Source organism: Zea mays, chromosome 1 (genome assembly GCF_902167145.1).
Source record: "Zea mays cultivar B73 chromosome 1, Zm-B73-REFERENCE-NAM-5.0, whole genome shotgun sequence".
Taxonomy (NCBI): domain Eukaryota; kingdom Viridiplantae; phylum Streptophyta; class Magnoliopsida; order Poales; family Poaceae; genus Zea; species Zea mays.
The window spans coordinates 251,975,404-251,990,678 of NC_050096.1; the positions used below are offsets into that span (position 1 = coordinate 251,975,404).

A 15,275-nucleotide genomic window follows, 5' to 3' on the forward strand; every position below is an offset into this window, starting at 1 on the left:
GTTGCTTTTAATATCAATACTACATGTTTATCAATATATATATATATATATATGTTTGTGTGTGTAAATATATATAAATTTCAGTACGAAAATTTAAAAAAAGGCGGGAAAACTTCCACTGGCGGCTAAATAAAAAAACCGCCTTCCACTGGTGGAAATGCTATTTTCACTGGCGCGATTTCCACTGACCCCTAGCACTGGGGGCACTGAAAAACGCCAGTGCAAACGTCTCTAGAACCGCCACTATAGAGGCTCTGTGTACTAGTGTGAGTTAAGAGTCGCCGCTTGTGAATTATAGGGCGAGTCAATAATATTTTTCATAGCCAAATAAATGTTAATACGAAGGAGAGGAAAGAAAAGAGCTTGTGTCACGTACAAGCAACAAACTGGACAGAAAAGATGTGGCATAAATAAAAATAATAAAACGTGTTTTATAGTAAAATAAAAGATAACTATTAAACAGGAGTAGCTTGTCTCCTACTATAACTTTAGCCAATTTTGATTTTACTATTGGATCGAGTTGGTCTGTTGGTGGCACCAGCAAAGTAGTGCAGCATGTACACGCGCAAATTAAACAAAACATGCACTGCGATATGGAAGCAAGCGTTGTGCTCACCAAACATAATTGAGGCATCGTTGCCAGCAGAGCCGGCTTGGTAGATTTAAAAAAACCGCGAGATGATAGAGGCGTGGGCCGCGTGTGGTGTGGCACAATAGTAGCGTTCCTCAGCACACCACCATATATATATATATATATGGATGTGTCCATCATCGTCTCTGCAGGATAGATAGACACAGATGGAGTTTCACCTCCTGCTTCACAGCGTGCTGATGCACGTCACAGCCGCGCTGCTGATCCTGGTCTACATCCCGCTCTCCGTCCCGGTGAAGCTGCTGGTGCGGGCGTTCGTCAGGCCGCTCGGGAAGGAGGACCTGAGAGGGAAGGTCGTGCTCATCACCGGCGCCTCCTCCGGCATCGGCGAGGTCAGTACAACGTACGTACTTGCAACTAGTAGCCGTACGTGTTTTTGCAAGTAAACTGTGCCAAATAAGATCTAGCTATTATATCTAACGCTGTGTGTTATTGTTAGAGCAATTCGAAGAGTTTCTTTATACTTTTTCCCTATAGATAGAGATTAAGATTTTTGGGGAGGAAACCCATCAAACACAGTTTATTTAACTCTAGATCTCTAACTATATATTTGACATATCCCTCGCTTCTAAATTTCTTGCTAGCCAAAAATAGAGAGCAGGGTTAACATACTTTCTAGATTGCACATAAGATATAAAAAATGTTATAAAATAAAATAAAAATAATCTGTACAAAAAGTAACTCTCTCTAAATGATGCCACAGAGAGTGAGTTCAAAAGTGACTCTTGGAGACCAATGCAAGACTGTAGAGAAGTCGGCCAACAACTAATTTTAAGGCTCTCCTTTGGAATATGTACAGGAATTTCACAGGATTCATATGGAATTTCACAAGGATCGATTCATTTTTACCAGAACAAACGCAGGAAACAGAAAAAATTCCCGCATTTCAAAGGTGGGCTAAGCTCGGAAGTGGTCCTAGGCAAGACGCTACTTGCATTGGCATATTTATATAGCTAAGAATCTAAACATACATTAACTATTGTTTTAGCAACTAACTATTAACTATTTGGGATTAAACAAGCTAGAAGCTAGCTACCAAACCAGTAACAATCCTTAATGTAGTATCATAGTAAATTTTGGCTACACAAACATTTAGATAAAAAAAATCACAAAAATGAAGGCACTGCATGCACACACCTTCAAACGAAACTACAGCTATCTGCTCCTTCCATTATTGTAAAAAGGAATATACTTCTTTTTTTAGTGCTTAAACAGTTTAAATTCTAATCGAACCTATTAAAAACGCTAACATTTATAATGTAAAGTACGTAGCGTTGCACTAAATAAGTAAATATATTTTGTTAATAAATGTAGCAGTTTGACTCGCATGAATATTGAAGCTGTATTATTTTTAGGACATAAGGTAGCATTCTAGCTTTCTTGCAGTAGGAAGGTTGCCCGCATGCAGTCGGTACGTCGCTCTCTATTGCCGTACATGTCCCGCCGAAGCATTGGCCGGCCAATTTTGGCGATTAATAAAATTGGCCGTCCCCAAATTTTGCTGCGCATGCATGGGCCACCTACTTTGGCCGTGCAAGCCAAAATAAGGTATCGATACATGGATCATGATCTAAATGTTTCTTTATAATTTATCAGGACTCTAAATTAATTTAGTTTAAAAATAAATAAAAGTAGAGCTTGATCATAATTTAATTTAATCCTTAAATTTTAAGGTATAAATTTTAGAGCTCATTATTATCTTAATCTCTAGGGACGGCAACGAGCACATTTTACCCGCGTGCCCGCGGGTAAAAACCCTATAGAGTGCGGGTTTGGGTGTGAGTTTATACCCGTAGGTACGGGTTTGATTCTCAACTCGACGGGTTTTTTCTCGTGGGTATGAAAATGTTGTACCCGTGCCCACAAACCCGCATACCCGCGTGTGTGTGTCTGTGTAGACTGTAGAGCACATGCATCTCAATTTAGTGCCACCCCGAAAGCTTTGAGCGAGCGGAGCCAATCAAATGATATAAAAGAAGACTACAGGCGCCAGCGAACTCGTAGAACTTTTGGCTAAGATCGATACATGTTTTTATCATGTTAATAAATATTTATTATTATGTGCTATCAGTTTAATAAATATATATTATATGACTGTGCCCGCGGGTGTACCTGCGGGTGCCATAAACCCGCGGGTAGCGGGTTTGGGTAACATACGCTACCCGTCGCGGGTAGCGGGTGCAGGTATAGGTTTAACATTAATCTCGCGGGTACGAGTTTGTAATCTCCATACCCGCGGGTTTTAAACCCGTTGCCATACCTATTCATCTCTAGGTCAACGACCACGTTTTGGTCTGGCACAGGCCTCGGCTTATATACGTGTTTGGTTATCATGTTTCAATGACGCAACCTTACGTGTTTCGTTGTTTGGTTATCATCTTCCGTTTGCATGCATCAACCAATTCAAACTAAAAGTTTAAGCTGATAGGAGGAGGTAGACAATTCACTTATATTATATTTCAACACTCCTCTCACATCAAGCCGTCTCTCTTGGGTCACATACAATAATTATTTTATTTAATTACGCTAGCTAGGATTCAAACTCATGACCTCTGACTCCGATACCATATTAGGTTGCATGCACCAACCATTTAAACCTAAAAGCTTAAGCTGGTAGAAGGAGGTGACCAATTCGCTTATTATATTTCAAAACTACTCCTCACATCAAGCCTCTTTTGGGTCTCAGACGTGGAATATGGGTGAGCAACAACTATCTTATTTAATTGCGCTAGCTAAGATTCGAACCCATGACATATGGCTTTGATACCATATTAAGTGGCATGCACCAATCAGTTCAAACTCAAAAACTTAAGCTGATAGGAGGTGGTGGACAATTCATAAATATTATATTTCAACACTCTCCCTCACATCGAGCCTCTCTTGGGTCTCAGACGTGAAATAGGAGCGAGCAACAGTTATTTTATTTAATTGTGCTAGTCAGGATTCGAATCCTGAACTAGTGACCTATGTCTCTGATACCATATTAAGTTGCCTGCACCAACCAATCCAACCCAAAAGCTTAACCTGTGTCGGGTACCGTAATTAGGGGTACCCCCATACTCCTAAGCATGGCTGGAAAACATCTTCAAAACAGACCGTAAAGACTGGTAAGCATAGCTCAAAGTTAAAGCCTCATCTACCAAGGGACGCGATCTCGTCTCGCTCGAGCCCGGCCTTGGGCAAGAACAGTAGTCCCGGACGGATTCACGCCTCGCCCGAGGGCCTCCTCAGGCAGTGGGCGCACCCCCGACTCGCCCGAGGCTAAGCTCGGGCGAACTTTGTCGTATAGCAACCTCGGCCAAATCGCCTTACCACCGACCGTATCGCATGCGCATTTAATGCGGGGATCACCTGACACCTTATCCTGACGCGCGCGCCTCAGTTGGCAAGGTCGAAATGACCGCAGTCACTTCACCCCTTTACTGATCGTTCTAACAGGAAAACAACACTATTCACCCTGTTCCGACTATTGTGCCAACCACAAGGGTAAGACTAACAACAGTAAGTCACGGCCTCTCCCGAGTTCAGCCTCGGGCGCAACAGGGAGCTCCGCCTCGCCCGACCCCTGGCCTCGGCCTCAGCCTCAGCCTCGGGAGAAGGTCTCCGCCTCGCCCGACCCCAGACCTCGGCCTCGGGAGAAGGTCCCCGCCTCGCCCGACCTCAGCCTCGGCCTCGGGAGGAGTCACAACCTCACCCGACCTCAGCCTCGGCCTCAGGAGAAGTCACCGCCTCGCCCGACCTCGGCCTCGGACCGACTACGCTACAGGGGATACATCATTACCCTACCCCTAGCTAGCCGCCTCAGGCTACGAAGGAACAAGACCGGTGTCACATCTAGATTACTCCGGCAACAGGTAATGATGGTTCCCTGCATGCGTCAGCAGGACCCAGGGCCGCACCGCCAGCTACGCTTCTACAGGGCTCAAGCACTTCTCCGCCGGCCACGTTAGCACATAGCTACACCCCCATATGTACAGCTGGACCATCCCCTTGTATCTATAAAAGGGGATGCCCAGGGCCTTCCCAAGGCACGCGAAGGAGGCTAACTCGGACGGCCCACTTCAAGGCAAAACCCTCTCTCGCGAAGCTTGTAACCCCTACTACGAGCACCCCGGTGCAAGATAATATAAGCCTCATCCCCCCTCTTGTGTTTCATCTTGCATCAATCCATCTGGGCAGGGACACGCAACGTCAAATTCACTAGTCGGTTGAGGGTCCTCGCGGGTCCAAAACGCCGACAGTTGGCGCGCCAGGTAGGGGTCCAGCTGCGTGTTGGCAATACTTTCCCGTTGAGATCCAGATGGACAATCTTCAGCAGCCTCTTCAGCCCGGGATGGTGCTCCGCTTTGGGAGTCTCGAGTTCATGTCCCCAGACGGCAGCTACAACATGGTACTCCTCCCCCCGCAGCACGACAACAACGACGGTCGTCGGCTCGCCTGGCGGAGGCGAACTCGACGACGACATCTCCCCGTGGCGGAAGAGGAACACCCGGGTTTGCCCCGCCACCCTCCTCGCCGGAGGAGGAGGAGACGGAGCAACCATGGCCAGGCAGGAGGCAGCACCTCGTCGGCTGTCGGCCCAGAGCGAGTCGACGACGCCGGCACCCCTGCGGGGGCACATCGGGTGTTATCCTCGCACCTGGGACAACGACAGGTGTCGCTTCCCAGCAACATGCCAACCCCAGGCGGACTGATGATGCCAGCACCCTTGCGAGGGACTTGTCGGGCATTAGTCTCGCACCTGAGATAACGACACATTCCATCTCCGATGCAACTTCACCACCATCCATCAACCAGGAGGTACCATCAGTTTTCCATCCTGTTCCCTTTAGATCATCTTCGATCCACCAAGCGACCCCACTTCGGCGAGCGCTTTCGCAAGGGCATATCCTGACCTTCCGGGGTACCATATGTGGTCAACTTGGGACCTACTGACGGTAGTCTCAACCTCCGGACCCGCGGGTTCCGAGGAAGAGGATGACCCCGACTTCAGTTGGGATTTCCTCGGACTCCGTGATCCCAGTGCCATGCGAGACTTCATATCCGCATGTGACCACTGCCTCTCCGGCTACTCTGACGATGACCATAGCCTTGATGACGAGGGTTACGACCCAACTTGCGAGTGTTTCCACATCGATCAGGGGGATCACGACGAAGACAACCACCTCGGCATGCTAGGAAACGACGACGCCCCTGTGCCTGCGTCTCGCGTTGAGATCCCGCGGGAGCTAGCTGTGGCCCGGATCCCTGCGGGGGTCAGGGCACACAGCTCGAGCAACTCCCCAAGATGCAGGCCAAGCTCGACGAAGAAATGGGGCGACTTGTGCAGCTCCGACAAAACCTCGAGCAGGAGTGGGCAGGCCGAGCACTCGCCGGAGGAGCGCGTCATCGGGCCCGGGACGTCCAGCGCCGTATTATTCACGATGCCAGGGCAGGGCTGCCTCCGGCCTTCAACGGGGCCGGCCAGAACCTAGCTGCAGCGGCGATGTTACTTCGAATAATGCCGGAGCCATCCACCACCGAGGGGTGACGTATCGAGGGCAAACTCAAGGACCTCCTGGAAAATGCCGCAGCCCGACGAGCCGAGAGCTCTACCTCCCGAAGGCGAGGATGCCCCTCGGAGCATCACGCAGCGTCCTCCCGACACATGCGGGAGGCCTCGGTCCACACCGAGCTCACAGGAGACAGGACGCCTGCAGCCCTGGCTCGCCTCGGCAACGAGCAATACCGCCGCGACCGTTGAGCCCGCCTCGAGGAAAGGGTGCGCCGAGGCTACCACCCCAGACGCGGAGGACGCTACGACAGTGAGGAGGATCGGAGCCCCTCGCCCGAACCACCAGGTTCGCGGGTCTTTAGTCGGGCCATACGACGGGCGCCGTTCCCAGCCCGGTTCTGGGCCCCGACTACCATTACCAAGTACTCAGGGGAGACAAGGCCGGAGTTGTGGCTCACGGATTACTGGCTGGCGTGCCAGTTGGGAGGGACGGACGACGACAACCTCATCATCCACAACCTCCCCCCTTTTCCTCTCCGACGCTGCCCGGGCCTAGCTGGAGCATCTGCCTCCTGCGCAGATCTTTGACTGGGACGACCTAGTCAAGGCCTTCGCTGGAAATTTCCAAGGTACGTACGTGTGCCCTGGAAACTCATGGGATCTCCGGAGCTGCCGCCAGTAGCCGGGGAATCCCTGTGAGAGTACATCTGGCGGTTTTCAAAGCAGTGCACCGAGTTGCCCAACATCACTGAATCGGACGTCATCGGAGCATTCCTCGTCGGCACCACTTGTCGAGACCTGGTAAGCAAACTGGGGCGCAAGACACCCACCAAGGCGAGCGAATTGATGGACATAGCCACCAAGTTTGCCTCTGGTCAGGAGGCGGTCGAAGCCATCTTCCGGAAGGACAAGCAGCCTCAGGGAAGCCAGAAGGAAGACGTCCCCGAGGCGTCCGTCCAGCGCGACACGAAGAAGAAGATCAGGAAGAAGGCGCAAGCAAAACACAACACCGTTGACGCGGATCTCGTCGCTGCTGCCGAGCACAGGAATCCTCGGAAACCTCCCGAAGGGGCCAACATGTTCGATGAGATGCTCAAGGAGTCGTGGCCCTATCACAGGGGTCCCGTCAAGCACACCCTTGAAGAGTGCGACATGCTCCGACGTTACTTCAATAAGGCTAGACCCTCGGCGGAGGGTGGCAAGGACCAAGGCAACAACAAGAAAGGAGGCGACAAGGAAGAAGAGTACCCAGATGTCCACAACTGCTTCATGATCTACGGTGGGCAAGTGGCGAATGCCTCGGCTCGACACCGCAAGCAAGAACGCCGGGAGGTCTGCTCGGTGAAGGTAGCAACGCTAGTCTACCTAGACTAGTCCGACAAACCCATTACCTTCGACCAGGGCGACCACCCCGACTGCGTACCAAGCCCAGGAAGGTACCTGCTTGTCGTCGACCCTGTCATCGGCAACGCTAGGCTCCCCAAGGTCCTCATGGACGGAGGCAGCAGCCTCAACATCATCTACGCTGAGACCCTAGGGCTTTTGGGGGTCGATCTGTCCACGATCCGCGCCGGTGCAGCACCCTTTCATGGGATTGTCCCCGACAAGCGTGTCCTGCCCCTTGGGCAACTTGATTTGCCCGTCTGCTTTGGAACTCCCTCCAACTTCCGAAAGGAAACCCTCACTTTCGAGGTAGTTGGGTTCCGGGGGACCTATCACGCGGTATTGGGAAGACCGTGCTACGCCAAGTTCATGGTCGTCCCCAACTACACGTACCTCAAGCTCAAGATGCCAGGCCCCAAGGGAACCATCACCGTCGGATCCACATACCGCCACGCTTACGAGTGAGACGTGGAATGCGTGGAGTACGCCGAAGCCCTCGCCGAGTCCGAAGCCCTCATCGCCGACCTGGATTACCTCTCCAAAGAGGCGCCCGACGCGAAGCGGCACGCCGGCAACTTTGAACCAGCCGAGGCGGTTAAGTCCGTCTCTCTCGACCCCAGCAACGACGCCGATAAGAAAGTCAGGATCGGCTCTGAGCTCGACCCCAAATAGGAAGCAGTGCTCGTCGACTTTCTCCGCGCAAACGCCGAAATTTTTTCGTGGAGTCCTTCGGACATGCCAGGCATACCGAGGGATGTCGCCGAGCACTCACTGGACATCCAAGCCGGTGCCCGACCCGTGAAATAGCACCTGCGCCGTTTTGATGAAGAAAAGCGTAGAGCCATAGGCGAGGAGGTCCACAAGCTAATGGCTGCAGGGTTCATCAAAGAAGTATTCCATCCAGAATGGTTAGCTAACCCTGTACTTGTAAAGAAAAAAGGTGGGAAATGGAAGATGTGTGTAGACTACACTGGGTTAAATAAAGCATGTCCAAAGGTTTCGTACCCTCTGCCTCGCATCGATCAAATTGTGGACTCCACCGCTGGGTGCGAAACCCTGTCTTTCCTCGATGCCTATTCAGGCTATCACCAAATCAAGATGAAAGAATCTGACCAGCTCGCGACTTCTTTTATCACACCTTTTGGCATGTATTGCTGTACTACTATGCCATTTGGCTTGAGGAATGCAGGTGCAACATACCAGAGGTGCATGAACCATGTGTTCGGAGAGCACATCAGCAGAACGGTCGAGGCTTACGTCGATGACATCGTTGTCAAAACAAGGAAAGCCTTCGACCTCCTCTCTGACCTTGAGGTGACATTCAGGTGCCTAAAAGCGAAGAGCGTAAAACTCAATCCCGAGAAGTGTGTCTTCGGAGTCCCTCTAGGCATGCTCCTAGGGTTCATTGTCTCCGAACGAGGCATCGAGGCCAACCCGGAGAAAATCGCGGCCATCACCAACATGGGACCCATCAAATATTTAAAAGGAGTACAAAGGGTCTTGGGATGCCATGCGGCTCTGAGCCGCTTCATCTTGCGCCTTGGCGAGAAAGGATTGCCCTTGTACCGCCTCTTAAGGAAGGCCGAGCGCTTCACTTGGACTCCCAAGGCCGAAGAAGCCCTCGGAAACTTAAAGGCACTCCTTACTAATGCGCCCATCTTGGTGCCCCCCGCTGCGGGAGAAGACCTCCTGATTTACGTAGTCGCAACCACTCAGGTGGTCAGCGCTGCGGTCGTAGTCGAGAGACGAGAGGAGGGGCATGCACTGCTCATCCAGAGGCCAGTCTACTTCATTAGCGAGGTGCTATCCGAGACCAAAATCCGCTACCCGCAAATCCAGAAGCTACTGTACGTAGTGATTCTAACACGGCAAAAGCTGCGACACTACTTTGAGTCTCATCCGGTGACTATGGTGTCATCCTTCCCCCTGGGAGAGATCATCCAGTACCGAGAGGCCTCAGGTAGGATAGCAAAATAGGCAGTGGAGCTCATGGGGGAAACACTTTCATTTGCCCCTCGGAAGGCCATAAAATCCCAAGTCTTGGCAGACTTCCTGGCTGAATGGGTCGACACCCAATTGCCGACAGCTCCAATCCAGGCGGAACTTTGGACCATGTACTTTGATGGGTCGCTTATGAAAACCAGAGCAGGTGCTGGCTTGCTCTTCATCTCACCCCTCGGGAAACATGTGCGCTATGTAATACGCCTCCATTTTTCGGCGTCAAACAATGTGGCCGAATACGAAGCCCCGGTTAACGGGTTACGCATCGTCGTCGAGCTAGGGGTTCGGCGCCTCGACGCTCGTGGCGACTCGCAGCTCGTTATTGACCAAGTCATGAAGAACTCTCACTGCCGCGATCGAAAAATGGAGGCCTACTGTGACGAAGTTCGGCGCTTGGAAGATAAGTTCTATGGGCTGGAACTCAACCATGTTGCTTGACGGTACAACGAGACCGCGGATGAGCTGGCTAAAATAGCCTCGGGACGAACGACGGTTCCCTCGAATGTCTTCTCCAGGGACATATATCAACCATCCGTCAAACTCAACGACGCACCCGAGCCCGAGGAGACCTCGGCCCAGCCACCCTCGGCTGCCGAGGGTGAGGCCCTGCACGTCGAGATAGAGCAGAGTGGGGTCACACCAAACCTAAACTGGCAGACCCTGTACCGGGAATATCTCCTCCGATGAGAGCTGCCCCTCGACAAGGCCGAAGCTCGGCGACTGGCTCGGCGCGCCAGGTCGTTCGTTTTACTGGGTGATGAAAAAGAGTTGTACCACCGCAGCCCCTCAGGCATTCTCCAACGATGCATATCCGTCACCCAAGGACAATAGCTGTTACAAGAAATACACTCGGGGGGCTTGCGGTCACCATGCAGCACCTCGAGCCCTCGTAGGAAACGCTTTCCGACAAGGTTTCTACTGGCCGACCGCAGTGGCCGACGCCACTAGGATTGTACGCTCCTGCCGAGGGTGTCAATTCTACGCGAGATAGACGCACCTGCCCGCTCAGGCCCTACAAACAATACCTATCACTTGGTCGTTTGTCGTGTGGGGTCTGGACCTCGTCGGTCCCTTGCAGAAGGCACCCGGGGGCTTCACGCACTTGCTAGTCGCCATCGACAAATTCTCCAAGTGAATCGAAGTCCGACCCTTAACCAGCATCGGGTCCGAACAGGCGGTGGTGTTCTTTACAAACATCATCCACCGCTTTGGGATCCCAAACTCCATCATCACTGACAATGGCACGCAATTCACTGGGAAAAAGTTCCTAGACTTCTGCGAAGGCCACCACATCCATGTGGACTGGGCAGCCGTAGCTCACCCAATGACAAATAGGCAGGTGGAGCGCGCCAATGGCATGATTTTGCAGGGGCTAAAACCCAGGATCTACAACGACCTCAACAAGTTTGGCAAGCGGTGGATAAAAGAGCTACCCTCGGTGGTTTGGAGTCTGAGGACGATGCCAAGCCAGGCCATGGGTTTCTCGTCGTTTTTCCTAGTCTATGGGGCCGAGGCCATCCTACCCACGGACTTAGAATACGGCCCCCCGAGGACAAAGGCATACGACGACCAAAACAACCAGACCAGCCGAGAGGATTCATTGGACCAGCTGGAAGAGGCTCGGGACGTAGCCTTACTACACTCAGCGCGGTATCAGCAGTCTCTGCGACGCTACCACGCCCGAAGGATTCGGCCCCGAGGCTTCCAAGTGGGAGATTTGGTGCTTCGGCTTCAACAAGATGCCCAAGGGCGCCACAAGCTTACTCCTCCCTGGGAAGGGCCGTTCATCATCGCCAAAATTTTGAAGCCCGGGACATAAAAGCTGGCCAACGATCAAGGCGAGGTCTACAGCAACGCTTGGAACATCGAACAACTACGTCGCTTTTACCCTTAAAGTGTTTCAAGTCGTTCATGTATCTCGGTCCCTTTACATGTATAAATAAAAAGTCTAACTGTCAAGGGAGGATCGGCCTTGCCTTAGCAAAAACCGACCCTCCCTCGGGGGCTAGAAGGGGGAACCCCCTCTGCGTCAAAATTTTCCTCGGAAAAGTTTTCTACCAAAACGACTTTCGTGCCTTTCGACTATGTCGATAACGGAATCCTAAAAACGAGCGAGAGAGACCTCGAACGGCAAGGCCGACCGAGCCAAGGGACTCCTACGCCTCCAGGATACGGATACCTCACCCATCACCTTCCGCGAAAAGTAACTCGCGCTTGGATAAGTGATTCTGCTACCGAACAAGTCCTAACGCTCGAAACAAGAGTAAAGAAACGCAGCTTTATACTCTAACACTAAAAATGTTTAGGCCTCAGCGGCCGCAAGAAACATACACATACTTAGAATAAACTGTTCCCCACAGGCTCAGGTGTCGGCAGGGGGAGGAGCAGCACCCTCGGCGTCGTTCCTACCCGCGGCGGAATCTGACCCGGCCTCGGACGGTGACACAGGCGGAAGGATCTCCACCTCAAAAAAGGAAGCCAACACCGCGCCTGGGCCCTCAGCAGCCGCATCAAGCCTTTGGACCTCGGCTAGGGCGGCCTCCTCTTCGTCGGGTAAGCAGTAGCCCTCGCTGACCCGCTCCAAATCCACATCATAGTGGGAAGCAAGGACAGCGAAGGCCCGCCTAACGTCGCGGTGTAGCGCCCCGCGGAGTCTGCTGCGCACGTGGCCGCCCAAGGCCCGCAGGCAACTCTGGGGGGAGCTGCCCGAGGGGATGTCGTCGAGGCCAAAGGTCCGACAGAAGGCCGAGATGGCCTCGGACATGGCCATGCGGTCGGCCTCCTTCTGCTCAGCCGCCTGGGCAAGCGCCTTGCAGTTCTTGACGGACTCGTTAAGAGCCGCCTCGAACCCTGAAGACAGCCGGACAATATTCTTCAGATATGAGAAGAATGAAGCTAAAACAAAATCACAAAGCGGGCAAAACATACCCTCGGCCCGGGCATGCTGCTGCGAGGCCATGGCTTGGGCAGACCAGGCAGACCCGACGGCCACGGCCAGGCCCTCCGCAAGGGTCCCGGCCCGAGCGGTCGCCTCGGCTAGCCGCTCCGTGACCTCAGCCAGCTGTCCCCTAAGGGCCTCTGCCCGGCTCACGGCCTCGGTAGCTTGGCTCCGAAATTGGTCCCGCTCACTGGTGACCTGGCCCAGCTCCAGCTGCCGCTGTTGCATCTCCTCGGCTTGGGAAGCCACCTGCTCACATGCCGACGAAGCCTCCGTTCGTGCCGACGCCGCCTTTGTCCGCACCACCGCTGCCTCCGACTTCAGCTTATCACATAGCAGCCGAAGGTCCGCCACCTCGGCGCTCCATTGGGCGAGGCGCTCATTGGCCTCGGTAAGCGCGGCCCACCGGGACCGCAACGACTCCTAAACGTCGCTCTCGCGACGGATGAACAGCGACTTAGCGGTGCTCATGTCCACGAGCTCCTGAGAGAGAAAATAGGATATCACAAAGAATGCCCTGATCATGCGAGGTCTACGTCTAAATCCTTACCTGGAAGCCCTGGGAACGTCCCTAGAAAGGATTTCCATGGTCGTCCGAAGCGACCTCATCGCCGCCTCGGTATATTCACGGAAATTATCCCGGAACTGCTCCTCCAACTCATCGTTAAGGGAAAGGAGGGGCTCCGAGGTGTCGCGGCTCCAGAACAGGAGCGGCTGCCCACACCACTCATTGGGATTGAGCTGCATGGGGATAAGGCCGCTCCTCCCCAAGACGGGCCACGGTTCTGCGTGCCCCGCGACCGAGGCATCGGGTCCCCCTGCAGTCGGTGCATCGGGTGCCACCGCAGTCGACGTATCGGGCCTCTCCTCGGCCAAGGTGACAAGCCTCCGCTCACCGACCTCGGCAGCAATGACCGCCCCCTCCTCATGGTCAAAAATGGGGAGATAGGGGATGACCAGGGGTGGAGGCACCTCAGCCATCTCAACATCAGGGGTGACGGGCGGCTCCGAGGGCGAATCAGCGACGGCCCCGGCAGGAATCGATGTCGGCGCCGGCTACAAGATAGGCGGGCTCGGGGCCGCGGCCGCGTCAACGGCCTCCCCCGGCATGATGGCCGCTCCAACAGGAGGGTCGACCTGGGAGGCTTGCCCCATGACAGCCCGTGCCGCTTGGGCCCCCCGCCGGAGGGAGCCTTGCGCGGAGGCCAACCAACCAGCGTGGCGCGCTGCAACTCCGGCTGCAGAGGTCGGCCCCGTCTTAAGGGCCTTCGTGGGAGCCAGACCAGTCGAGCCCTGCCTCCGCTTGCTGAAAGGAAGAAAGGGCAAAATCAAGACACACAACGAAATAACTGAAACAGGGGTACCCTCAGATACTTACCCACTCTGGGGCAAGGCCAATCGTGCCTGCGGGGAGACCCCTCGGGCCCCGGTCTCCGCAGGCGCTGCAGAGGGTTGTCCCGCAGCCGGCTTCGACGCCGCTTCCACCTCGGACGCCCGAGGCACCAAGGGGGCGACCAGCCTAGGCGACGTCACGACAGCCGAGGGATCAACTTCCTGTACGGCTGGCATAGGCACCTGCTCTTGGGGGACATGCGGTTCGGCCTGACCCCCCGGAGTCGCCCCAATTATCTCGGCCAAGGGGTCAAGTACCCCCTCGTCCCGCCTCCGCTCCTCGGACCGGGACCCCGGTGTCCCGGCCCTGAACGCTGGTGGCGCTAGCCCTCCTGGAAGCTGGCTTGACAACCTCTAGCCCAGCCTCGGGTCCGGACTGAGGCCAAGCCGGGCCACCATGTCATCGTCTTTGTCATCATCATCATCATCATCATCATCATCATCATCATCATCATCATCATCGTCAGGCGTGTCCGGCGACGGCTCCAACGGGAGCCCATCCCTTGCTTGCCTCCGACGACGCTTCTCTAAGGCTTCCCGAGCTCGCATCCTCTCGCGAGCTCGGGCCTTTTCCGCGTCATTCCTCTCCTTATCCTTCTCCGCGGCAAGCCTACGCGCGGTTTGGCCCGCCACGTCCTCCGGGACCGGTGGACGGGAGAGTTTAAAATTCCTCAACCCCTGGAGACGAACGAAAATCCCAACAGTAAGAACTAAAGACATAAGAAGCACATCACAAAACAGAAGGAGGGTCGGACACTTACCTGGGACACATAACCATGGTCGGGACACATTGAGGGCTGGCTAAGGACGCCAGCGTCCAGCCTCCCTACCGTGCCTGCTACCCGTCTGAGGAGGTCGTCGGCGGAGAGGTGGGTCGAGGACATCCGTGAACCCTCCAAATCAACCCCCGGCTTCATCTCCGAAAGTCGCAACCGCCGCTCTACCAATGGGAGCACCCTCTGGCGGTGGATAGCGGCAACGACCCCAGCAGCGGTAAGGCCCTCGGCTTGTAACTTCTGCAGGGCATAGAGAATGGGCTGGAGCTTTCTCCTGGTTCTCGCGTGTGGCCCCCCAGCGCCAGTTATCACCGGCGGCGGTCACCACTCGTTGAGAAAACGGCAGAAGCATCCCGTCGTCGTTCCGGAGATAAAACCACCAGTTCTGTCACACCTTGTTCGAAGATACAAGGGAGGTGGGGATGTACTGCTGTGCGCACCCTGACCTCAGCTGGAGGGTGCAGCCACCAGCCCGCACCTTCATACGGACCTTCTTCACGTCCGTCGACGCGGCGAAGAACTCTGCGGAGAAGAGATGGATCCACAGGTCCTAGTGGGCTTCAATCCCCAGAAACCCCTCGCAAACCGCCACGAAAATAGTCGCCTGTGCGATGGAGTTGGGGTTGAAGTTGTGAAGCT

The 15,275-nt window shown here is 54.2% G+C and overlaps 1 protein-coding gene across 1 annotated transcript in view; it reads left to right on the forward strand.

Annotated features, from left to right (window-relative positions):
* Nucleotides 1–795: 795 nt before the first annotated feature.
* The window catches only part of LOC103645429 (11-beta-hydroxysteroid dehydrogenase A), a 28,104-nt gene continuing 13,624 nt past the window's right edge, over nt 796–15,275 (forward strand). The window contains exon 1 of the mRNA XM_008668483.3: nt 796–984. Within this exon, the coding sequence (XP_008666705.1) occupies nt 799–984 (186 nt within the window). The 5' untranslated portion in view covers nt 796–798. The remainder of the gene's footprint in view (nt 985–15,275) is intronic.